At 39.5% G+C, this 26268-nt stretch overlaps 3 protein-coding genes across 9 annotated transcripts in view; all 3 read right to left on the reverse strand.

Moving 5' to 3' along the window:
• Window positions 1-4816, reverse strand: part of LOC118388092 (ankyrin-1-like) — a 94319-nt gene extending 89503 nt beyond the window's left edge. For all 6 annotated transcript variants that reach the window (XM_052459936.1, XM_052459931.1, XM_052459932.1 and 3 more), the window contains exon 1: window positions 4285-4816. In XM_052459936.1, the coding sequence (XP_052315896.1) occupies window positions 4285-4410 (126 nt within the window). In that variant the 5' untranslated portion in view covers window positions 4411-4816. The remainder of the gene's footprint in view (window positions 1-4284) is intronic.
• Window positions 4817-9229: 4413 nt separating this feature from the next.
• Window positions 9230-15155, reverse strand: LOC118387995 (uncharacterized). Its single transcript, XM_052460676.1, has 11 exons — window positions 15147-15155; window positions 14347-14482; window positions 13064-13099; window positions 12491-12790; window positions 12097-12390; window positions 11873-11971; window positions 11517-11612; window positions 11380-11407; window positions 11248-11288; window positions 11128-11159; window positions 9230-10988 (listed from the first exon to the last, which is right to left on the reverse strand). The coding sequence occupies exons 1-11, from the start codon at window positions 15153-15155 to the stop codon at window positions 10827-10829; spliced, it is 1233 nt and encodes a 410-aa protein (XP_052316636.1). The 3' UTR covers window positions 9230-10826.
• A 1326-nt stretch (window positions 15156-16481) lies between these two features.
• On the reverse strand, window positions 16482-23572 carry LOC118387994 (uncharacterized). 2 transcript variants are annotated; one of them, XM_035776853.2, is made up of 6 exons: window positions 23456-23572; window positions 23242-23277; window positions 22668-22967; window positions 22274-22567; window positions 22050-22148; window positions 16482-17262 (listed from the first exon to the last, which is right to left on the reverse strand). In XM_035776853.2, the coding sequence occupies exons 1-6, from the start codon at window positions 23481-23483 to the stop codon at window positions 17120-17122; spliced, it is 900 nt and encodes a 299-aa protein (XP_035632746.2). In that variant the 5' UTR covers window positions 23484-23572; the 3' UTR covers window positions 16482-17119. The 2 variants fall into 2 exon arrangements, with proteins under 2 accessions (XP_035632746.2, XP_052315897.1); XM_052459937.1 differs by lacking the exon at window positions 16482-17262 and adding an exon at window positions 21330-21736.
• Between the last annotated feature and the right edge of the window lie 2696 nt (window positions 23573-26268).

The following is a 26268-nucleotide window of genomic DNA, read 5'->3' on the forward strand; positions in this document are numbered from 1 at the left end:
AGGTATGTACGTCATCTACCTACGTTATATAGGTATGTACGTCATCTACCTAAGTTATATAGGTATGTACGTCATCTACCTACGTTATATAGGTATGTACGTCATCTACCTACGTTATATAGGTATGTACGTCATCTACCTAAGTTATATAGGTATGTACGTCATCTACCTAAGTTATATAGGTATGTACGTCATCTACCTAAGTTATATAGGTATGTACGTCATCTACCTAAGTTATATAGGTATGTACGTCATCTACCTAAGTTATATAGGTATGTACGTCATCTACCTAAGTTATATAGGTATGTACGTCATCTACCTAAGTTATATAGGTATGTACGTCATCTACCTAAGTTATATAGGTATGTACGTCATCTACCTAAGTTATATAGGTATGTACGTCAGCTTCGACATCGGTTTTGCACATTGGCCTTAAACTAGACATTGGGCCGATGCTGATGTTGGCATTTTTAGCTAATATTGTCCGATTCCGATATGCTTACCGATATAACGTGCATCCCTAATTTAAACTCTTTATTTTTGAAAACTTTCAATTTTTGCCATAGCCCTTCTTGGCTTCTAAGGGTTTGAAAGGTGAGCAAGCCTGTCCGAGGTGTCAGACTTGATGACAGTTGCAATCCATCGGAGCGCTGTGATTGGTTGAGGCAGGGCTTAGCGAAGGGTCAATTGGTACACACAGATATAGCACAGTCATTATGCAAGCAGTACGTAGCAGTTTCAGCAAGGCTTCTAAAAATGTTAATGCAAAATGTTAACAGCTTGGAATTCCAAGGTCTAAGACGGTGCACATCCCTGGTCATTGAAACATTCATTTTGTCATTTTTTAGTAATCTCTGTGCCTCCACCTACGAAGGAAGAGATCATCCTCAAGCAATTCTAGAAAGAGTGAATGCCTCTGAGGTCACACTGTAATGGTTTTATCATTAGAGGACTGCATCCAGGAGGTTATATAAAAGAGGAATGAGGTACCCTGAAGCCATATCATCTCACACACACACACACACGCGATTGCACATACAAACGGACACGCGCTCACACACACAACGCATTAGCAGGTCTTGAGTCTAGTATTGTATTAAGTCTATACCCTGTAGAAATAGGAAAATGTACTACAGCCCAATGCATTGCAATGAAAACACACAAAACATTCTACAGCATCCCTATATTTGATAATACTTTCTCCACTTTTCTCAGCCAACCTAAAACCCCAACTGATCTGTAAATTGTGATGATTGAGAAGATGCATTCGGAAAGTATTCAGACCCCTTGACTTTTTCCACATTTTGTTACGTTACAGCCTTATTTTAAAATGTATTAAGTATTTTTTCCCCTCATCAATCTACACCCAATACCCCATAAAAGGCATAAACAGGTTTTTAGAAATGTTTGCAAATGTATCAAAAATAAAAAACAGAAATACATTATTTACACAAGTATTCAGACCTTTTGCTATGAGACTCGAAGTTGAGCTCAGGTGCATCCTGTTTCCATTGATCATCCTTGAGATGTTTCTACAACTTGATTGGAGTCCACCTGTGGTAAATTCAATTGATTGGACATGATTTGGAAAGGCACACAACTGTCTGTATAATGTCCCACAGTTGACAGTGCATGTCAGAGCAAAAACCAAGTCATGAGGTCAACGGAACTGTCTGTCCCGTAGAGCTCCGAGACAGAATTGTGTTGAAGCACAGATCTTGGGGAAGCGTACCAAACATTGCTGCAGCATTGAAGGTCCCCAAGAACACAGTGGCCTCCATCATTCTTAAATGGAAGAAGTTTGGAACCACCAAGACTCTTCCTAGAGCTAGCCGTCCGGCTGAGCAATTGGGGGAGAAGTACCACGGTTATGGAGGTGACCAAGAACCCGATGGTCACTCTGACAGAGGTCTAGAGTTCCTCTGTGGAGATGGGAGAACCTTCCATTAGGACAACCATCTCTGCAGTACTCCACCAATCAGGTCTTTATGGTAGAGTGGTCAGACGGAAGCTAATCCTCAGTAAAAGGAACAGCCCGCTTGGAGTTTTCCAAAAGCCACCTAAAGGACTCTCAGACCATGGGAAACAAGATTCTCTGGTCTGATGAAACCAAGATTGAACTCTTTGACCTGAGTGCCAAGCGTCACGTCTGGAGGAAACCTGGCACCATCCCTACGATGAAGGAATGTGGTGGCAGAATCATGCATCGGGATGTTTTTTTCAGGGGCAGGGACTGGGAGACTAGTTAGGATCGAGGGAAAGGGGAATGGAGCAAATTACAGAGAGATCCTTGATGAAAACTTGCTCCAGAGCACTCAGGACCTCAGACTGGGGTGAAGGTTTACCTTTCAACAGTACAACGACCTTAAGCACACAGCCAAGACAACGCCAGAGTTGCTTCGGGACAAGTCTCTGAATGTCCTTGAGTGGCTCAGTCAGAGCCCGGACTTGAACCCGATCGAACATCTCTGGAGAGACATGAAAATAGCTGTTCTGCGACGCTCCCCATCCAACCTGACAGACATTGATAAGATCTGCAGAGAAGAATGAGAGAAACTCCCCAAATACATGTGTGCCAAACTTGTAGCGTCATACCCAAGACAACTTGAGGCTGTAATCGCTGCTAAAGGTGCTTCAACAAAGTACTGAGTAAAGGGTCTAAATACTTATAAATACTTATGTAAATTTGTTATTTCATTTATTTATTTGTATGAATTTGCACACAAAAATGAAACATGTTTTTGCTTTGTCATTATGGGGTATTGTGTATAAACTGATGAGGCGTTTTTTAAAAATCCATTTTAGAATAAGGCTGTAACATAACAAATTTTGGAAAAAGTCAAGGGGTCTGAATACTTTCTGAATGTACTGTATGCATGAAGATATTGTAGTGTAGACACCTTTCTTTTTACACATAATGACAGGGTAGATCATCACTTTATGGAAGGGTTATCATTAATTCATTATGCCGCTGTCTCACCCTTATTCCAATGCCAACCTTGGCATACAGCAAGCAATGTTTTCAAATGTGTGTGTTGTATTGAAATGATTGCAGCCAACAATTGTTATTAATTGGTATTGCAGAGGTATCCTCTCCTTCTCTCCTCCCTCTCTTTCGCCGTCTCTCATTTGGATGGTGTTGATGTGGAGGTCAGAGATAAAAGCTGGCCTGTGACAGATGTTCTGAACAGGATATCCTCCCTGTAAGACGCCCCTAACATTGCTGAGACTGTTTGCCATAGTATGAACAACCGTCACGTGGAGCTACGGGCTCCCTCCTCTGGCTCTGCTCTCCTTATTCTCTCTCTCTCTCTCTCTCTCTCTGCTATTCCATCTATATCACTCTGTTCTCTCCCTTTCTCCCACCATCCTCAGACTTCTCCAAGATCCCACCACTCTACACACCGACCTCACGTTGTCTTATAGTGATGAGAATACACACACACAAGACATCAACAATGAGGTGTCATGTCACCATCATTACCCAGGTAATGAGCAAATGAGCCATGATAATTTAAGGAGCAGGTGGAGATATATCACTGTAGCCCACAGCACAGAACACTGAATCAAGAGATAGAGGCAGCTGCAGTGCACCCTATTAGAGAAAATCCTTTTAACCCTTAATCTCACAGGTAGAGCTGGGAGGTTTACATTAAAACAAGCTGTTCTTTAAAGGAATAATAATACACTTAGCAAATGGGGAAAGGAGGGAAGAGATCACACTTTCCCTCTCAGCCGAGGATGGATGAACAGTCTCTTTCACATACTCATCTAGGAAAGTGACTACAAAAACCAGCCTATCAGAGATATGTGGCACATACTACAGCAGGTCCACAGGAGGGGAAAACAATAGAACCTGAAAGCCACATTAAACCCAGCCAGCAGGACATGACGACTCAGGAGATTAGGAGAGGGGAAGAGTGGAGGGAGACAGAGAGGATCCCTGCCTGTCTCCCCACACCGCTCCCGACCCTCTGTGACTCCACCCTCCAAGAGAAATGACATATGGGGAAAAGACCAGAGTAAAAGAGCATAACACCCTCCTGGGGACAAGCGGGCAGGGCATGTCTGACTGAACAAACACAACCTGTGCATGAGCATCTGTGCATGACTGGTTAACACATGGCGGGTGTGTGCGCGTGACTGTGTGTGTAATTATATTGTTAAGTGTTAAGTGTAACCAGTCCTGTACAATTGAGGGAGGGAGACAGGTTGAGAAAAGGAGGAAATTAACGAAAGAGAGAGAGGCAGAGAGAAATTGACACCATCCTCAGTCAACCATACCTTGCGTCTTCGGTCCCTCGATCGATTCCTCTTCTTGTTCTTCTCCTCCTCCTTATCCTTCAGCTCCTGAGCTGCGAGCTCCGCTAGGTCCTTGTTCTTGCGTAGCTGCTTGGCGGCTTGTGCCATGGTGCAGCAGCTGCTATCACCGTAGCTCCAGTCGTCACAGTAGCGGTCCCCGTCCCTGCCCCAGCCCAGGCTCTAACGACGGCTGTGGCTGCCACTGCGTGTGTGTGACGGTGGCGCTGGGAGCGCCTGTGTGTGTGAGACCGAGCCCCCAGCAGCCACAAATGAGATGCTGCTAGTGTTACTGCTGCTACTCATCCAGTAAGGCTGTGTTGCACTGATATGCCTCCCCTCCCCCTCACCCAGCACAGACCAGTCACGCAGTCCTGTGCTCAGCACGGTGGGGATCCTGCTGCAGAGCTCGCTCTCTCTTTCTCCCTCTGGTATGTCCTCCTCTGCTTCTCTCTATCCTCCTCCTCTACTGTCCTCTACTTCACTGACCAAGCTGCTGAGAACTGTGTGTGTAAAATACAATTTTAAGGGCACACGAACTGCCGATTCCTTCAAATATTTTTTGTCTCTTCTTGCCTCTTCCACGGTTCCACGATTCCCTCAAAGGAAAAGGACATCAATCCTGCAGTATAGCAGAAATGTTGTTATTCTTCAATCAAATATATAAACTGGGTGGTTCGAGCCCCGAATGCTGATTGGCTGACTGCCGTGGTATATCAGGTCATATACTGCATAATGTATTTTTACTGCTCTAATTTTTACTGCTCTAATTACATTGATCACTAGTTTATAATAGCAATAAGGCACCTCAGGGTTTGTGGTATATGGCCAATATACCACCGCTAAGGGCTGTGTCCAGGCACTCCGAGATGCGTCGTGCTTAAGAACAGCCCTAGCAATGGCATATTGGCTATATACCACACCATTAAATATACAGCCTTTTCTTGCTCTGTTCTAAATGCTATTCTATAAATCTTTGGGTTTTCAAAGATGCATAGACAATTGTTGGTATGTATTTCTCTGTGTGATTTATTGACATGGAGTAGTCCACAAGCAGTAAGATGGGGCTGTGTTCACCCTAGCTGATCAGGTTCTGTTATGTTTTACAGTCAGCAACAGACAAGGAATAAACATGAAACACACATGTTTTTGATAAAGATTGCATGCATGTTGCCGCCCTGTCTTCTCCCTCTTCTTTTCACTGTAGAACAAATAATGAATCATTCCAGAACTAATAAGGACCTCACACAAGCATTGATCGAGGGAAAGAGAGCAAGGGCAAACATGAAGTAAAAGGCATATTCTAGTCGCTCGATTTATTTGTATTCCAGTCACACTAAATGTAATCTCAGCGCTATATTTGGGATCCTTCTCAACGCCGGAGACATAGAAACAAAGGAATTACACTGACATCATGGTGGGGGTCTCACTCACTCTTCATAGTCTTAAGACAGCAGCCACTTGACCGGAAACACATTAGTCATATTTATTTACGGTTGCCATGAGCCAATATATCAGCACACCTGCATTCAACTGCCTGGCTTGAGAATGCAACTGAATCGCTTTGCTCATTCCAGTTAGCCTACCCGCAAAATGAAGCATTAAATCAATACTGAGCATAGGGAACACATATTCAAATATATTAAACTGTGCATTCCTCAGCCAAGCATTTTTATTTAAAAAAGTAATTAAAAGTGTTTCCCATTAAGGACTCAGATGAATAGGGGATGTCTCCCTGGTGATCAAGCAATTTATTTATTGTGTGTGTGTGTGTGTGTGTGTGTGTGTGTACAGTATGTCAATAAAACCTGCATTGATTTGGGATCTTTCCATTCATCACTTCTTCATGTGTCATTCAATAGGGTACAAACTCCACCTACCACTACTGACACCAAGCAGGGAGGGAAATGCCTTTGGTGTGATTGACAGCTTTGGACTTTATTTTGACTGATGGTAATGGTCCCCAATCAACTGGAGGCAATAAACACTCCAAAATATGGTTCAATAGCCCCAGGAATAGAATGTCAAATGGGAAATGGCATAGTAGGCACATCAATGTAGACTAGGCAGTATATTTCCCCATGTGTCAAAAATGTCAATACACTATGAGAATATATGTTATACTTGCAAATAGTCTGGAATACTAAAATATGTATAATACTGCCACCTACTGAAATGTTGGTGAATGATATATAAAAATATGTTTTAGTAAGGACATAATGCATTTCAATTTACAACAATAAGACTACTGAACCTGTACTCACACCTCAATAGTGCAGACTATTGTTGTCAGATCAGACAGGCCAATACTGAAAGCCTTCTATAAGTTCTCATCTAACCAACAACGCTACAGTCCAAACATTTGGACCTGTTCTATTGATTTCAGCATGATATCATGATATAGGGTAAAAATAGAGTGGCAGGGTAGCCTAGTGGTTAGAGCGTTGGACTAGCAACCATAAAGGTTGCAAGTTCAAATCCCTGAGCTGACAAGGTACAAATCTGTCCTTCTGCCCCTGAACAAGGCAGTTAACACCACTGTTCCTAGGCTGTCATTGAAAATAAGAATTTGTTCTTAACTAGGTATATAAAGTTAGAAAAATAATATTGATAGAAGTGTTAAAAAAAAGTGTTGCTAGGCATGTCTACTTACCATGTTGGCGAACCACAATGCAACACTTCAAAATGTAGCTAGCATTATTACCAGATTCCATGTAGTTGTAGATCAGTGTTAGTTTTAACAGGACTTGCAACCTTATCTCCCCCTCGCGCAATTTATTTGAATGTGATATCAATATGAGTGATTGGAAAATAAGTGTTGCGTTTCTCTTTCTGTTTTGGCGACCCCCAAATCAAATTGCCTCACTCCAAAATGTAGCTGTCTTCTGCAGGTTGTTCTCTAACCAGTGATGTAAAAAATATATCCAGTTTCCGTGTTCTTTCAGTTGTGTTAGTTTCAACAACGCTACCACCTGACACCCCACCCCACCACACCTAATCGATATCAGTGATTTATTGCCACTTGTCCAAACACCAGGGTTTTGATGCGTGTGCAGTTTATAAGGTGCTCATTTAAAAAAATACAAGTAATATGATTACTGTTGTTGCACTTGTGTAGATAGTAGATTTTAGGTTTACAATATATAACCAACTGTTTCTGCATATTGCTCATTGATTTGGACACCAGGTGTCGCAGGAAGGCCAAGACGTTCCTCAGGGACCCCAGCCACCCGAGCCATGGCCTGTTCTTCCCGTTTCTATCACTCAGACGCAGGCAGAATAGGAGCACCATGGTAAAAACTGTAAGACTGGCCAATAGCTTCTACCCCCAGACCATCAGGCTTCTACCCCTCACCTCAAAGGACATTTCTACCCTACCCTCACCCCAATAGACATGTATTATGCTGAATGTAACTTTCAACATTAATTTCCAATAGTATTGTACGATTGACTTATTTTGATGATAGCCTATTCCAATAACAGAAATGTCCAAAAAATGTTATCCCTGCCGACAAGGAGCTCTTAAAATTGTTGCAAAACAGGATTCAACATTGCCATCTAGTGGTATAAACGTGTCTTGTATTGCTATTGCCTAGTAGAGTAGTTTGTAACCACCACACCGTGAGAAAATGGTTAGAAAACTTGCCAATGTACCCACAGACCGTTCACATTCGGAGTAGACATTAACCCTCGTTGAATTTATGAAAGCATCTGACTTAACATGTGATTTCAATTTAATTGAGAAACGAGAGAGTAGCCTAAGAAGTCATTATTACTTTAAGTAAATGGCTTACCTTTAGAAGCTTTCAGCAGGTAAGCAAAGATGAGTGCCTGGTCAGCGAAAAGTAGCACGCTCTATGTTACTGTTTCCTGCGACTGGGACTGACAGGTGCACACAAGACAAACAGAAATTAAGCCAATGGTGGAATACAAAAACGTTATTGTTCTCTTAATGTGACAAATTGGATAATCAAAACTACATTGCAAATTGATTTATGCTATTTATTTCTTGGAAAGAAAATTGAAATGTAGGTGTTAATTAAAGTCAAGCAATCTATCCATGTGGAAGTCCTTTCATGTCCATTCAGTTTGGCAATGCTAGTCAGCATATGACCACTGTGGCATAGTCATGGCCTTGTTCAAACTTGACTGCGTAGGATGGAGGAGCACCAGCATGGGACAATGTGGCATAGCACAAATCATCTTCACCTTCCTGTTATTGTAACAAAGGGATGAGGACAAAAGACTATTTGAAAGGAAACATCAAATCATTTCAATAAACCACAATTCCAACTGTTACTCATTTATAACATGCTTATATGTTGTGTGCCAGCCCACTGTACTGTTTATGCACAGAAAACCAAAAAAGCACTATGGTGGCAAAGTGGAGGAAAAGTGTGAGGCAGCTACATAAAAACATAATTATGTCATGGTATTGCCTTTTCTTCTTCTCCATAATGACACTAGACGGTGACTTTTGACCACAGCACTCTGGGCTTCCACCCGGGCAGCTCTGACCCCTTTACTTGGAGGGAGCATTGGTTGTGGCTGGCATTTGATCGACCAAGCTCCTTGAGTTTACAATCCACATAGAACAAACACTGCTGACCCTCTACAAAGGCAGAGTACTCACTGCTCAACCACTTCAGTCAGGGTCACAAACTTCAGGCTTACGGAGATCTGGTGCTTCTTCTGGGTAATCCAAGTGTTTGTCTGTTTCTCCTTGTCCCCTTGAAGGTTGAGGAAAGTAGAGAGGTGGTTGAGGAAAGAGAGAGGTGGTTGAGGAAAGAGAGAGGTGGTTGAGGAAAGAGAGAGGTAGTTGAGGAAAGAGAGAGAGGTAGTTGAGGAAAGAGAGAGAGGTAGTTGAGGAAAGAGAGAGAGGTAGTTGAGGAAAGAGAGAGAGGTAGTTGAGGAAAGAGAGAGAGGTAGTTGAGGAAAGAGAGAGGTAGTTGAGGAAAGAGAGAGGTAGTTGAGGAAAGAGAGAGGTAGTTGAGGAAAGAGAGAGGTAGTTGAGGAAAGAGAGAGGTAGTTGAGGAAAGAGAGAGGTAGTTGAGGAAAGAGAGAGGTAGTTGAGGAAAGAGAGAGGTAGTTGAGGAAAGAGAGAGGTAGTTGAGGAAAGAGAGAGGTAGTTGAGGAAAGAGAGAGGTAGTTGAGGAAAGAGAGAGGTAGTTGAGGAAAGAGAGAGGTAGTTGAGGAAAGAGAGAGGTAGTTGAGGAAAGAGAGAGGTAGTTGAGGAAAGATAGGTTTGATACCATCGTAGTGAAAAAAACAACGATTTGTGTCCGTTCTAAAACAAATTCAACATGCAAGATTAGTCCCTTCTTTAGAGCGCAACATTTATTTCCCAGCCTTTGATTACCATGCAAATCACACAAGTACATCCCTAATGTTGAATGACAAAACAAGCAAGAGAAGGGGAGAAACTCACCTGCATCTGTTAACTGTAGGTCAAGAGAGACGACAAGAAATGTCGTTCATTGTCATTCCGACCAAAAGTACAACTAGGGATATTGTTATGGAAGTCAATTATTTAACATTTTATTATACAGTACAATAATGATATTATGAATAATACATAACTCACACAAGGCACCAGCAGCACATTCATTGGATCACGGTTAAGAGTTCCTTAAACCTGCCACCTGTTATTATGTATAATGCAGAGAGAGGAGTGAAACAGGATATATGGAAATGAGAAATGCTTTCGGGGACGACTATCTTCACATGCTCTCGAAAATGTTTTTAGAAATATACACAGGACCTGTTGGTAAAATTCACACACTTATCAACCAAACATCCCTTGTCATCCCTACTGCCTCTGATCTGGCGGACTCACTGAACTGACATGATTTGTTTGTAACTGATGGCTGAGTGGTGGAGTGTGCCCCTGGCCTTCTGTAAAAAAAGAAAATTGTGCATTCTGGTTTGCTTAATATAAGGAATTTGAAAGGAGTTATACATTCACTTTTGATGCTGAAGTATATTTTAAATCAAATACTTATAGACTTTTACACAAGTAGAATTTTACTGGGTGATTTTTACTATTACTTGAGTCATTTTCTATGAAGGTATCTTTACTTTTACTTAAGTATGTTTGTTGAGTACTTTTTCCACCACTGAAAACTAATATACACCAGACATGGTTAAAGAGAGAGATGTAGAGAGAGATGTAGAGATGTAACAAGCAAAGTTTGACATGTATTCTACCCTCTTGTGGCTTTTAGTCTATATTGACTCTTGTCAAGGAGTGAAATAGATTGGTGACTGCTGACTAGATTGGGTAACTCAATTAAGGAAAATATTTATTTTATGTTTCAGACAGTGTACTTTTCATTTATTTCATTGAACCTAAAATGCAAATAGTTGAAGATGCTTGTTTTCAGAAAGGAGTAGATATCTTTAGTATTTGATGTTGTGGCAGGATTTGTTTTTGTACTATGAGTAAATTATGGTCCAATATGAAAACAAAATATAGGATTGTAACTGTAAACTATGGCAAACATGTTATCCAGTAAATGTTTCTTCTTCTATGATTCTGCTAAGAGGGCGTACTCTCCAGCTATTTCAAACTTGATCTTGGTGCGCCCAGGTTCAACTTGGTTACCGGTAGATGTCACTGTTGCATATTGATGACTAGCTCGGTCACCGGTATATGTCACTGTAGCGTATTGCAGACTAGTGTCCTCTTCCTGTAAGAGAGAGCTCAAGTCACTTTGAGCTGTGTGCACAGCAGGGTTGTCTTTGGTGCTATTTGCAATATTGCTTGATATTTTGGTAGTAAAGTGCATATTAGGCTACTTCACACTGCACTGGTTCAAACCAACTCACCTCATCCTTAGAAGGCTTTGTGATTACAGAATCTGTTTAATATGAGAGAATGAGGGAAAATAAAACACTGAACAAAAGGAGATAAAGGCAGTGGTGGTTTAGTTAACTCTCATTACTCACAGACACATGGTGGGGTTTGGTCTTGCTGTTCAGGTGGGCTTCTGTTGAGACAATGCAGTACAGTCAGAAAGATATAGCCGTGCATGAATAAAGAAAAATAATGTAAATCTAAAATGAATACACCAGTCTTACCCAGTATTTACAGGCCTGCCTTGAACCCCTTCAAAAGATACATAGAGATAATTTAGCAATTTTGAACATAAACTCAAAAGTAGCATTTGGAGCAAAATAAGAATGTGTTATGAGTAGACCTATCTGAAAGCACGCACCACACTTGCGTTGGAGAACACACAGCACACACCCAGCTAGAAGAACCAGGAAAAGGGAACAAGTACCCAGACTGATGACGACGTGGAACCTTGTACCTGAAGAAACGGTTAGTGAATGAGGCTCCTAATGAAACTGACAGTGAATCATCTGTACAGTATAACCTAACCTTACAATGACTAGTATGTTAGTGCAAATAAGCCTTACTAATAGTGACTATTGAGATACTTAACAGTTTAGAGATGTTAGAAACGTATCAATAGCTGTACATTTAGAAGCAGAGTCATTCACTAAACTTGTATTTTGAAGTTCTTTGGACCACTAACAGCTAATTTAAAACCAAACCAATGATACTCACCTTTTCCTTGGGGTGTGACATTGCTGCTTGTCTTCTCCTGACCAGTTATGATTAAACTGAACGTTGATGGGGAACTAGTAGCTCCTGGAGGATTTATAACTGAAATAAATACAACATTGATACGTGTACAATAATAATATATCAGTCTTGCAATAAAATAATAGACCGACAGAAGATTGACACATTTAAAATCACAGAAATTGATGGGCTCTAGTCTTCCTCACCATCTATGGTGATACCGAGGGGTTCACTATGCTGTGATGTCACAGTATCTTCACCCTCTACCACCAGCTCCACAGCACAGGTGATGAAGATCTCTCCAGCACTGCTCCTCTTCCTCTGCAGTTCCTCTTCTGTCACTCTCCCCAAACAGACATTGTCTTTGTAGGGTAGTTTTTTAAAGTGTGAGTCACCATTGTTCAGATAAAAGTAGCAAGAGGTGCCAGCCTTGGCCTCACATCGAAGATTGAGGTATTTCCCAATCTTCAACACATGAACACTGGGCTTTCCAATTGGATCTGTTTGTAAATTGTGAAAGTAATTTATGAAGTCAATTAACAAGTGGGATGTGTACTATGGTAAACATGTGCTTTGGAGTACTGTAAAACTGCCACTTACCACCCACATTAAGTCTTCGAGCATCACTACGTTTTGAGGTTTTGATCGTTTCATCTTCTCTGTTCTGTAGAATTACACAGCTGAGATCTACTTCAGTCTTCTTCCACCTTTTGAACTCATTCCAGAACAACTTGAACTGGCAAGCACCCTGCTTGTATTCCAGTTTCCTTATAGGGTTGGGGTCGTGATCTTTGTAGAATTTGCACTCTGTGCCTTTTGGTGACTCACAGCGTACTGTAACAGGTGTAGCTACATTGATGTACCCAGGGGACAATAAAATAGTGGGAGTGGGAACCAAATCTGTTCAGAGAAATAGAGAGAATCTATAACATTATGAGTAATAAGAATCTTGATTCAGAATGTATTTGTATGGGGAGTATCACTTCCTTGTCTCTCTTATTGGCAACTAAATATATTTCTTAATAAAGATATGGCACTTTAAGCATTGTGCTACTCTACATTAGTTGTGAAAAGTAGTGTACAAATCTATCATAAAAAAATACTTTTATGCCTAAAATAAATAAATAGCTGTTGAGCTGGACAATTAATGAAGTGACATTTGTTAATATGTACCTGCACAACTTTCTTTAACCGCAACACCGGCAGCATCTACGAACAAGATAAAAACAACTTAGTGAGACATTTTACAAGCCTTACTAAAAGGCATAATAAAGGTTCATACATACTTAGAACATGTTATAAAGCATACATTCAGTAACATACTACCAAAACTTAAAATCCATGTACAGAGATATTGATCCAAAGACCAAAATAACCGAATACTCACAAATGAGAAGAATAAAAGAAAAATACATATTTTCCACTTTCTTCCGTCAGTGAAGTGAACTCCACACATAGATTGTCATGTGAGAAAACTGATGTGTGTTTGGTAGGACACAAAAACCTACAGAGGAGGATATGGAGACTCAGGAGTGATGTTGTGACAGATCACTAGTGACGCTGAAGAAAATGATCTAATTTTCATTGACCACTAAGGGGCTGTCCATGTGGTCCACCCTACATTAAACTTACTGAAAATATAGGTAACTACAGCACAGCTATTTCAAATATGAGAACTCTTGTGATTAATTGATCAAATAAACTTGTTTGTTGGTCACGTTATGTTGACAAATCCACCGGAAATAGCGGTCATGACAACTCCGAAAAAAAATCAAAATTATATCCATAATATTGACATAAACATGGCAAACGTTTTTTATAATCAATCCTCAAGGTGTTTTTCAAATATCTATTAGATAATATCAACCGGGACAATTGGCTTTTCAGTAGGATCGAGAGGACAAATGACTACTGTAACGATTTTGACTTGAGGTTATTATTTATAGGGGTGCCAGGTAGGTTGTGCCTACCAGAGAAAACATTGGTTTCTCCTTTTAGTTTGGGTGGGAACGAGTCCCATCTGGTCCGTCAAGTCTACACCAATACAAATGACTTATGTAAAAGTCAGGATGGAAATAAACTTTTCATAAACCCTTAAAACATTGGAAAGAACTTCCAAAACAACTATATTCTTTTGCGTGGGTTGTATTAACAACATCAATGATTACACACACATATAATAATATAACACAATGAGTTCTGGTTCCTCCAGAAATGTCCTGTACCTCGGGCCTAAAAAGAGTCCTGCCCGGTAGAGTTCAGGGAACTCAAGTGACTTCTGTCACGCAATGTTTGTCCGTTCATTCAGTGTAGTGTAAACCCAGTATTAATCATACCATCAATATAACAATTATTTTACCACAGAACTTAAAGCGTATCAACTCTTACTAAGTCCTCAACTACAACAAACTACATAAATCATCACAGTATACCTCACATCAAAACAAATTAAATACCGTATACAAAAAGGTTGTAGTCAGTCAGACAATCCAATCCGCCAATAGATCTCCAGCGGAGAAAGGCCACGAAGAACGGAGAGGTGTAGTCCACAGACGCAAAGAGTGGATCCGATCCTGGGTAAACTCTATTAGGCTACAAAACACACGTTTTACGGCAACAAAACAACGGAATAGAGACGCTTCGGGAACTGAGGGTTGAACACATCCTCAGTCACGTCTCCATCACAACCCCACTTTTGCGCAGCTGATGCTGGCTATTTTATTGGGAATTAAAGGGAAAGCGCCCTATTGGAAGGAGCTGCACTGAGACGGTTCAGAAAAATTCAGGGCCGTCACACTACCTCTGACTTGTACGCAAGAATCACTCTGAGAGCCCTCAGCTGGCCACTTACGCAATGTAGTCATTTATGCTCATTCTTCAACATAAAGGCGTGAAACTACGTCAAAATGCTGTAGACACCTTAGGGAATACGTAGAAAAAAAGGAATCTCGTTGATATCCCTTTCAATGGCCAATAGGGGTGCATAGGAACACAACGGTTTCAAAATAAGAGGCACTTCCTGATTGGATTTTCCTCAGGATTTCACCTGCAATATCAGTTCTGTTATACTCACAGACAACACTTTTGACAGTTTTGGAAACGTTAGAGTGTTTTCTATCCTAAGCTGTCAATTATATGCAGATACCAGCATCTGGCCCTGAGAAATAGTGCCCCTTAGCTTCAAGAGGTTAGGTGACCTGACTTGACCTCAACCCCCCTCCATCAGTTATCCACGGCTCTCTCCCTTCATCAATACCTGCCACATGTATTTCGCTTCCCTGCACTCAACACATTCCAAGCTTAATTGCACCCACTATATACCTTCCTCCTATAAACATTAACTTCTGGTGTAGACCCTCTAAACCTCAGCACTCCATCAGTGACATGAATAAGTATATTTTCATATTCTCCGAATCCAACACAACACACTCGTTGACATGATCAAATGAGTTCAGTTACTGATGTATTGTGTTTATTTGAATTTGGATAATTTGATGGATAGTTTCTTGTTTGAGATTAATTCACCCCACAACTTTTATAGCTTTGTAATGGAGGTGACTAATGCTTCTCCAAATGAGGAAATAGCAGATACCTTGATCCATGTCTGTTTAGTTAACATAATACATATTTCCAGTCAGAGTAACCAGTCTGTGCCAACTAAGTCATGGCTTGGATTGCATCCATACATTACATTACTTTTATGGATTTTTGGAAAACTTTGTTTTTTAGATGCAAATCTAAGCATTGAAGAAATGCAAAACAGGAATCAAAATATATTTTAGTTGTTTTTTATTTCATCACCAATAAATTGTTTAACGTTTTTGGTAAATCACAGGAGGAAAGGCAATGGATTGTTTCTCAAATAATTAAGATTTCTGTGATAGTACTGGATAACATTGACATCAACTCCTTGTAGGACGCACCAGTTTCTTTTAAAGGTTGGAATTTTTTTTACGTGAATCTGGCAATATATACAGAAATTATACAATTGACATGTTATTTATTTAAATTGTAGTATGATATATCTTGTTCTCATCCATCTGGGTTTGAGGGCTAGGGACAGAGTGTTAGAGGACCAGTTGCAGCACAATGGCTTATTGTAGCACATCTCAGCTTAGATCATGACCACAAATCCATTACTGTGTCTTTCCACACCTCTTTATGTTCTCTGACAAGTCATTTCTGTTGATGGATATAGACATGAGCTTCATACAGTATGAAGATGTGAATAGCAAGCCGTATGCTGGGTTGTTTGCAGGGGGGATGTTGGTGCTTCTCCTCATCTCTAGAAATAGAAGTGTACCTGTATGATCAGTACCCTCACTGTGGTCACATCTACGTGACAAACAGACTCGACACACTCTGCTAAATCTCAGGTACAACAGTGAACATCATGAGTCATCGGACCATTGAAGATCGTTGAAGACCTTTGAAACTCAACTGCTGTGTAATCTGAACACAATGCTGTCTCCTCTCAGAGTGGCTCCTCAACTTCCAACGAAAATAAACTTTTCCAACAAGATTTACAATATACCGTATAAGCTTTATTTCCACTGGAAAACACAACATCCATGAGCAGAGACAAATGAAATGCTAATAAAATTGCTGTATTTTAGACATATGAACTCATTACACATGAAACACTTTGCATAATATAAAATACATTAACAAGCATTGGGGAATAAAGAGCATTGTTCTACACACACATATTGCAGCTTAGATGGGTTTTGGTCAAGACACGACAATTCACCAGTACATTCAAACAGATAATATAGAAACATGCATGAGTAAATATTTATGAATAAATAGACCACTCTTAACTCCGTTTGACATTGCCTTGCGGATCAACTTCAGAGATAAAAGTATGATGAAAACAAATCACATGGGCAAGTTGTATAGCTCATAAAAGACATGACAAAAGCCTTCGGAACAACAAACAGATGTAGGATCTTAATTTGAGCCAGTTTGCTACAGCAGGAAAATAATCCTGCAGGAACAGGAAATGTGAATTATTATGTGGATGATAATTAATGGATATTTTTGTTGGGGTTGTTACATTTCTTTTAGGGCAAGTCAAGTCTGACATTTCAAAGTAGAAATTACAAACTTTAGAAGTATTTTTAAAGCTCAAATGCACTGCAAGTTTGAGTTTCCTGCTGTGAAAATTCTAATTTCGTGCAGGAAAAATCTCAGAAACAAAAGAGTAATCAAATGAAGTTCCTAGATCCGTTACAATTTGTGTATGAGTATGAGAAGGCATGCACCACGTCTATACCAGAGAAGACACAGAACAAATTCCATCGACAGAATGATAGCATAGACAACAGCACGAAGACTGGTATACTGGTAGAAGGAGATCTCTGAGATGGATTCTGGAAGGGAAAGGGACATCACTACCAAAACCAGTATCTGAATAGGCACTTGCTGATGTATTTCAACAAACTGAGTTCACAATAATCATGTTTATTTAATACACCTTCTCCTTGGGCAGTTATACTACTGACTGACCTATCCTCTACTGACTGGACCTGGTTGTTCCAGGAGGATTTACAACAAAACAATGATATACACAGTATGTACAGTAATTATATACAGTATTAGTCTTACAATACAGTAATAGACCGACAGAGGATTGTCATGATAATATTTTCACAGTTCATCTAAAACCAAACCAATGATACTCACCTTTTCCTTGGGGTGTGACATTGCTGCTTGTCTTCTCCTGACCAGTTATGATTAAACTGAACGTTGATGGGGAACTAGTAGCTCCTGGGGATTTATAACTGAAATAAATACAACATTGATACGTGTACAATAATAATATATCAGTCTTGCAATAAAACAATAGACCGACAGAAGATTGACACATTTAAAATCACAGAAATTGATGGGCTCTAGTCTTCCTCACCATCTATGGTGATACCGAGGGGTTCACTATGCTGTGATGTCACAGTATCTTCACCCTCTACCACCAGCTCCACAGCACAGGTGATGAAGATCTCTCCAGCACTGCTCCTCTTCCTCTGCAGTTCCTCTTCTGTCACTCTCCCCAAACAGACATTGTCTTTGTAGGGTAGTTTTTTAAAGTGTGAGTCACCATTGTTCAGATAAAAGTAGCAAGAGGTGCCAGCCTTGGCCTCACATCGAAGATTGAGGTATTTCCCAATCTTCAACACATGAACACTGGGCTTTCCAATTGGATCTGTTTGTAAATTGTGAAAGTAATTTATGAAGTCAATTAACAAGTGGGATGTGTACTATGGTAAACATGTGCTTTGGAGTACTGTAAAACTGCCACTTACCACCCACATTAAGTCTTCGAGCATCACTACGTTTTGAGGTTTTGATCGTTTCATCTTCTCTGTTCTGTAGAATTACACAGCTGAGATCTACTTCAGTCTTCTTCCACCTTTTGAACTCATTCCAGAACAACTTGAACTGGCAAGCACCCTGCTTGTATTCCAGTTTCCTTATAGGGTTGGGGTCGTGATCTTTGTAGAATTTGCACTCTGTGCCTTTTGGTGACTCACAGCGTACTGTAACAGGTGTAGCTACATTGATGTACCCAGGGGACAATAAAATAGTGGGAGTGGGAACCAAATCTGTTCAGAGAAATAGAGAGAATCTATAACATTATGAGTAATAAGAATCTTGATTCAGAATGTATTTGTATGGGGAGTATCACTTCCTTGTCTCTCTTATTGGCAACTAAATATATTTCTTAATAAAGATATGGCACTTTAAGCATTGTGCTACTCTACATTAGTTGTGAAAAGTAGTGTACAAATCTATCATAAAAATACTTTTATGCCTAAAATAAATAAATAGCTGTTGAGCTGGACAATTAATGAAGTGACATTTGTTAATATGTACCTGCACAACTTTCTTTAACCGCAACACCGGCAGCATCTACGAACAAGATAAAAACAACTTAGTGAGACATTTTACAAGCCTTACTAAAAGGCATAATAAAGGTTCATACATACTTAGAACATGTTATAAAGCATACATTCAGTAACATACTACCAAAACTTAAAATCCATGTACAGAGATATTGATCCAAAGACCAAAATAACCGAATACTCACAAATGAGAAGAATAAAAGAAAAATACATATTTTCCACTTTCTTCCGTCAGTGAAGTGAACTCCACACATAGATTGTCATGTGAGAAAACTGATGTGTGTTTGGTAGGACACAAAAACCTACAGAGGAGGATATGGAGACTCAGGAGTGATGTTGTGACAGATCACTAGTGACGCTGAAGAAAATGATCTAATTTTCATTGACCACTAAGGGGCTGTCCATGTGGTCCACCCTACATTAAACTTACTGAAAATATAGGTAACTACAGCACAGCTATTTCAAATATGAGAACTCTTGTGATTAATTGATCAAATAAACTTGTTTGTTGGTCACGTTATGTTGAGAAATCTACTGGAAATAGTGGTCACGACAACGCCAAATTTAAAAAAAAATTATATCCATAATATCGACAGAAACATGGCAAACGTTTTTTATAATCAATCCTCAAGGTGTTTTTCAAATATCTATTAGATAATATATCAACCGGGACAATTGGCATTTCAGTAGGAGCGAGAGGACAAATGACTACCTCTGACTTTTACACAAGAATCACTCTGAGAGCCCTCAGCTGGCCACTTACGCAATGTAGTCGTTTATGCTCATTCTTCAACATAAAGGCGTGAAACTACGTCAAAATGCTGTAGACACCTTAGGGAATACGTAGAAATGGAATCTCTTTGATATCCCTTTCAATTGCACACACTATATACCTTCCTCCTATAACCATTAACTTCTGGTGTAGACCCTCTAAACCTCAGCACTCCATCAGTGACATGAATAAGTATATTTTCATATTCTCCGAATCCAACACAACACACTCGTTGACATGATCAAATGAGTTCAGTTACTGATGTATTGTGTTTATTTGAATTTGGATAATTTGATGGATAGTTTCTTGTTTGAGATTAATTCACCCCACAACTTTTATAGCTTTGTAATGGAGGTGACTAATGCTTCTCCAAATGAGGAAATAGCAGATACCTTGATCCATGTCTGTTTAGTTAACATAATACATATTTCCAGTCAGAGTAAGCAGTCTGTGCCAACTAAGTCATGGCTTGGATTGCATCCATACATTACATTACTTTTATGGATTTTTGGAAAACTTTGTTTTTTAGATGCAAATCTAAGCATTGAAGAAATGCAAAACAGGAATCAAAATATATTTTAGTTGTTTTTTATTTGATCACCAATAAATTGTTTCACGTTTTTTGGTAAATCACAGGAGGAAAGGCAATGGATTGTTTCTCAAATAATTAAGATTTCTGTGATAGTACTGGATAACATTGACATCAACTCCTTGTAGGACGCACCAGTTTCTTTTAAAGGTTGGAATTTATTTTACGTGAATCTGGCAATATATACAGAAATTATACAATTGACATGTTATTTATTTAAATTGTAGTATGATATATCTTGTTCTCATCCATCTGGGTTTGAGGGCTAGGGACAGAGTGTTAGAGGACCAGTTGCAGCACAATGGCTTATTGTAGCACATCTCAGCTTAGATCATGACCACAAATCCATTACTGTGTCTTTCCACACCTCTTCATGTTCTCTGACAAGTCATTTCTGTTGATGGATATAGACATGAGCTTCATACAGTATGAAGATGTGAATAGCAAGCCGTATGCTGGGTTGTTTGCAGGGGGGATGTTGGTGCTTCTCCTCATCTCTAGAAATAGAAGTGTACCTGTATGATCAGTACCCTCACTGTGGTCACATCTACGTGACAAACAGACTCGACACACTCTGCTAAATCTCAGGTACAACAGTGAACATCATGAGTCATCGGACCATTGAAGATCGTTGAAGACCTTTGAAACTCAACTGCTGTGTAATCTGAACACAATGCTGTCTCCTCTCAGAGTGGCTCCTCAACTTCCAACGAAAATAAACTTTTCCAACAAGATTTACAATATACCGTATAAGCTTTATTTCCACTGGATAACACAACATCCATGAGCAGAGACAAATGAAATGCTAATAAAATTGCTGTATTTTAGACATATGAACTCATTACACATGAAACACTTTGCATAATATAAAATACATTAACAAGCATTGGGGAGTAAAGAGCATTGTTCTACACACACATATTGCAGCTTAGATGGGTTTTGGTCAAGACACGACAATTCACCAGTACATTCAAACAGATAATATAGAAACATGCATGAGTAAATATTTATGAATAAATAGACCACTCTTAACTCCGTTTGACATTGCCTTGCGGATCAACTTCAGAGATAAAAGTATGATGAAAACAAATCACATGGGCAAGTTGTATAGCTCATAAAAGACATGACAAAAGCCTTCGAACAACAAACAGATGTAGGATCTTAATTTGAGCCAGTTTGCTACAGCAGGAAAATAATCCTGCAGGAACAGGAAATGTGAATTATTATGTGGATGATAATTAATGGATATTTTTGTTGGGGTTGTTACATTTCTTTTAGGGCAAGTCAAGTCTGACATTTCAAAGTAGAAATTACAAACTTTAGAAGTATTTTTAAAGCTCAAATGCACTGCAAGTTTGAGTTTCCTGCTGTGAAAATTCTAATTTCGTGCAGGAAAAATCTCAGAAACAAAAGAGTAATCAAATGAAGTTCCTAGATCCGTTACAATTTGTGTATGAGTATGAGAAGGCATGCACCACGTCTATACCAGAGAAGACACAGAACAAATTCCATCGACAGAATGATAGCATAGACAACAGCACGAAGACTGGTATACTGGTAGAAGGAGATCTCTGAGATGGATTCTGGAATGGAAAGGGACATCACTACCAAAACCAGTATCTGAATAGGCACTTGCTGATGTATTTCAACAAACTGAGTTCACAATAATCATGTTTATTTAATACACTTTCTCCTTGGGCAGTTATACTACTGACTGACCTATCCTCTACTGACTGGACCTGGTTGCTCCAGGAGGATTTACAACAAAACAATGATATACACAGTATGTACAGTAATTATATACAGTATTAGTCTTACAATACAGTAATAGACCGACAGAGGATTGTCATGATAATATTTTCACAGTTCATCTAAAACCAAACCAATGTTACTCACCTTTTCCTTGGGGTGTGACATTGCTGCTTGTCTTCTCCTGACCAGTTATGATTAAACTGAACGTTGATGGGGAACTAGTAGCTCCTGGAGGATTTATAACTGAAATAAATAAAACATTGATATGTGTACAATAATAATATATCAGTCTTGCAATAAAACAATAGACCGACAGAAGATTGACACATTTAAAATCACAGAAATTGATGGGCTCTAGTCTTCCTCACCATCTATGGTGATACCGAGGGGTTCACTATGCTGTGATGTCACAGTATCTTCACCCTCTACCACCAGCTCCACAGCACAGGTGATGAAGATCTCTCCAGCACTGCTCCTCTTCCTCTGCAGTTCCTCTTCTGCCACTCTCCCCACACAGACATTGTCTTTGTAGGGTAGTTTTTTAAAGTGTGAGTCACCATTGTTCAGATAAAAGTAGCAAGAGGTGCCAGCCTTGGCCTCACATCGAAGATTGAGGTATTTCCCAATCTTCAACACATGAACACTGGGCTTTCCAATTGGATCTGTTTGTAAATTGTGAAAGTAATTTATGAAGTCAATTAACAAGTGGGATGTGTACTATGGTAAACATGTGCTTTGGAGTACTGTAAAACTGCCACTCACCACCCACATTAAGTCTTCGAGCATCACTACGTTTTGAGGTTTTGATCGTTTCATCTTCTCTGTTCTGTAGAATTACACAGCTGAGATCTACTTCAGTCTTCTTCCACCTTTTGAACTCATTCCAGAACAACTTGAACTGGCAAGCACCCTGCTTGTATTCCAGTTTCCTTATAGGGTTGGGGTCGTGATCTTTGTAGAATTTGCACTCTGTGCCTTTTGGTGACTCACAGCGTACTGTAACAGGTGTAGCTACATTGATGTACCCAGGGGACAATAAAATAGTGGGAGTGGGAACCAAATCTGTTCAGAGAAATAGAGAGAATCTATAACATTATGAGTAATAAGAATCTTGATTCAGAATGTATTTGTATGGGGAGTATCACTTCCTTGTCTCTCTTATTGGCAACTAAATATATTTCTTAATAAAGATATGGCACTTTAAGCATTGTGCTACTCTACATTAGTTGTGAAAAGTAGTGTACAAATCTATCATCAAAAAAATACTTTTATGCCTAAAATAAATAAATAGCTGTTGAGCTGGACAATTAATGAAGTGACATTTGTTAATATGTACCTGCACAACTTTCTTTAACCGCAACACCGGCAGCATCTACGAACAAGATAAAAACAACTTAGTGAGACATTTTACAAGCCTTACTAAAAGGCATAATAAAGGTTCATACATACTTAGAACATGTTATAAAGCATACATTCAGTAACATACTACCAAAACTTAAAATCCATGTACAGAGATATTGATCCAAAGACCAAAATAACCGAATACTCACAAATGAGAAGAATAAAAGAAAAATACATATTTTCCACTTTCTTCCGTCAGTGAAGTGAACTCCACACATAGATTGTCATGTGAGAAAACTGATGTGTGTTTGGTAGGACACAAAAACCTACAGAGGAGGATATGGAGACTCAGGAGTGATGTTGTGACAGATCACTAGTGACGCTGAAGAAAATGATCTAATTTTCATTGACCACTAAGGGGCTGTCCATGTGGTCCACCCTACATTAAACTTACTGAAAATATAGGTAACTACAGCACAGCTATTTCAAATATGAGAACTCTTGTGATTAATTGATCAAATAAACTTGTTTGTTGGTCACGTTATGTTGAGAAATCCACTGGAAATAGCGGTCACGACAACGCCAATTTAAAAAAAAAAATATATATCCATAATATCGACAGAAACATGGCAAACGTTTTTATAATCAATCCTCAAGGTGTTTTTCAAATATCTATTAGATAATATATCAACCGGGACAATTGGCATTTCAGTAGGAGCGAGAGGACAAATGACTACCTCTGACTTTTACACAAGAATCACTCTGAGAGCCCTCAGCTGGCCACTTACGCAATGTAGTCGTTTATGCTCATTCTTCAACATAAAGGCGTGAAACTACGTCAAAATGCTGTAGACACCTTAGGGAATACGTAGAAAATGGAATCTCTTTGATATCCCTTTCAATTGCACACACTATATACCTTCCTCCTATAACCATTAACTTCTGGTGTAGACACTCTAAACCTCAGCACTCCATCAGTGACATGAATAAGTATATTTTCATATTCTCCGAATCCAACACAACACACTCGTTGACATGATCAAATGAGTTCAGTTACTGATGTATTGTGTTTATTTGAATTTGGATAATTTGATGGATAGTTTATTGTTTGAGATTAATTCACCCCACAACTTTTATAGCTTTGTAATGGAGGTGACTAATGCTTCTCCAAATGAGGAAATAGCAGATACCTTGATCCATGTCTGTTTAGTTAACATAATACATATTTCCAGTCAGAGTAACCAGTCTGTGCCAACTAAGTCATGGCTTGGATTGCATCCATACATTACATTACTTTTATGGATTTTTGGAAAACTTTGTTTTTTAGATGCAAATCTAAGCATTGAAGAAATGCAAAACAGGAATCAAAATATATTTTAGTTGTTTTTTATTTCATCACCAATAAATTGTTTCACGTTTTTTGGTAAATCACAGGAGGAAAGGCAACGGATTGTTTCTCAAATAATTAAGATTTCTGTGATAGTACTGGATAACATTGACATCAACTCCTTGTAGGACGCACCAGTTTCTTTTAAAGGTTGGAATTTATTTTACGTGAATCTGGCAATATATACAGAAATTATACAATTGACATGTTATTTATTTAAATTGTAGTATGATATATCTTGTTCTCATCCATCTGGGTTTGAGGGCTAGGGACAGAGTGTTAGAGGACCAGTTGCAGCACAATGGCTTATTGTAGCACATCTCAGCTTAGATCATGACCACAAATCCATTACTGTGTCTTTCCACACCTCTTCATGTTCTCTGACAAGTCATTTCTGTTGATGGATATAGACATGAGCTTCATACAGTATGAAGATGTGAATAGCAAGCCGTATGCTGGGTTGTTTGCAGGGGGGATGTTGGTGCTTCTCCTCATCTCTAGAAATAGAAGTGTACCTGTATGATCAGTACCCTCACTGTGGTCACATCTACGTGACAAACAGACTCGACACACTCTGCTAAATCTCAGGTACAACAGTGAACATCATGAGTCATCGGACCGTTGAAGAACGTTGAAGACCTTTGAAACTCAACTGCTGTGTAATCTGAACACAATGCTGTCTCCTCTCAGAGTGGCTCCTCAACTTCCAACGAAAATAAACTTTTCCAACAAGATTTACAATATACTGTACAAGCTTTATTTCCACTGGAAAACACAACATCCATGAGCAGAACAAAATGAAATGCTAATAAAATGTCTGTATTTTAGACATACAGAATAAACTCATTACACATGAAACACTTTGCATAATATAAAATACATTAACAAGCAGTGGGGAGTAAACAGCATTGTTCTACACACACATATTGCAGCTTAGATGGGTTTGGGTCAAGACATGACAATTCACCAGTACATTCAAACAGATAATATAGAAACAGCTGTAGAACATTTTTAAGATCTGGGGACCCATGCCAAATCTTTTCAGTCTCCTGAGGAGGAAAAGGCGATGTCATGCCCTCTTCATGACTGTCTAGTTGTGTTTGGACCATGAAAGTTTGTTGGTGATGTGGACACCAAGGAACTTGAAACTCTTGACCTGCTCCACTCCAGCCCCTTTGATGTTAATGAGGGCCTGTTAAGCGATCCTTTTTCTTTAGTCCACGATCAGCTCTTTTGTCTAGCTCACATTGAGGGAGAGGTTGTTGTCCTGGCACCACACTGACCTCCTCCCAATAGGCTGTCTCATTGTGGTCGGTGATCAGGCCTACCACCGTTGTGTCATCAGAAAACTTAATGATGGAGTCGTGCTTGGCCACGCAGTCATGGATGAACAGGGAGTACAGGAGGGGACTAAGCATGCACCCCTGAGGGTCCCTGTGTTGAGGGTTAGTGTGGCGGATGTGTTATTGTCTATCCTCACCACCTGGGGTAGCCCGTCAGGAAGTCCAGGATCCAGTTGCAGATGGAGTTGTTTAGTCCCAGGGTCCTTAGCTTAGTGATGAGGTTTGTGGCCACTATGGTGTTGAATGCTGAGCTGTAATCAATAAACAGCATTCTCACATAGGTGTTCCTTTT

This window comes from Oncorhynchus keta, chromosome 13 (genome assembly GCF_023373465.1).
Source record: "Oncorhynchus keta strain PuntledgeMale-10-30-2019 chromosome 13, Oket_V2, whole genome shotgun sequence".
NCBI lineage: Eukaryota > Metazoa > Chordata > Actinopteri > Salmoniformes > Salmonidae > Oncorhynchus > Oncorhynchus keta.

Bases quoted from the DNA above. Each gene is read 5' to 3' on its own strand.
- LOC118387994 (XM_035776853.2), bottom strand. From the start codon at position 23,483: ATGTATTTTTCTTTTATTCTTCTCATTT. The intron at 22,568-22,667 runs GTGAGTGGCAGT...ATTTACAAACAG, and splicing joins TCGAAGACTTAATGTGGGTG to ATCCAATTGGAAAGCCCAGT. The intron at 17,263-22,049 runs GTGAGTAACATT...TTTCCCTTCCAG, and splicing joins TGTCACACCCCAAGGAAAAG to AATCCATCTCAGAGATCTCC.
- LOC118387995 (XM_052460676.1), bottom strand. The intron at 13,100-14,346 runs GTATTTAATTTG...TCTTGTTCGTAG, and splicing joins CTACAACCTTTTTGTATACG to ATGCTGCCGGTGTTGCGGTT. The intron at 12,391-12,490 runs GTAAGTGGCAGT...ATTTACAAACAG, and splicing joins TCGAAGACTTAATGTGGGTG to ATCCAATTGGAAAGCCCAGT.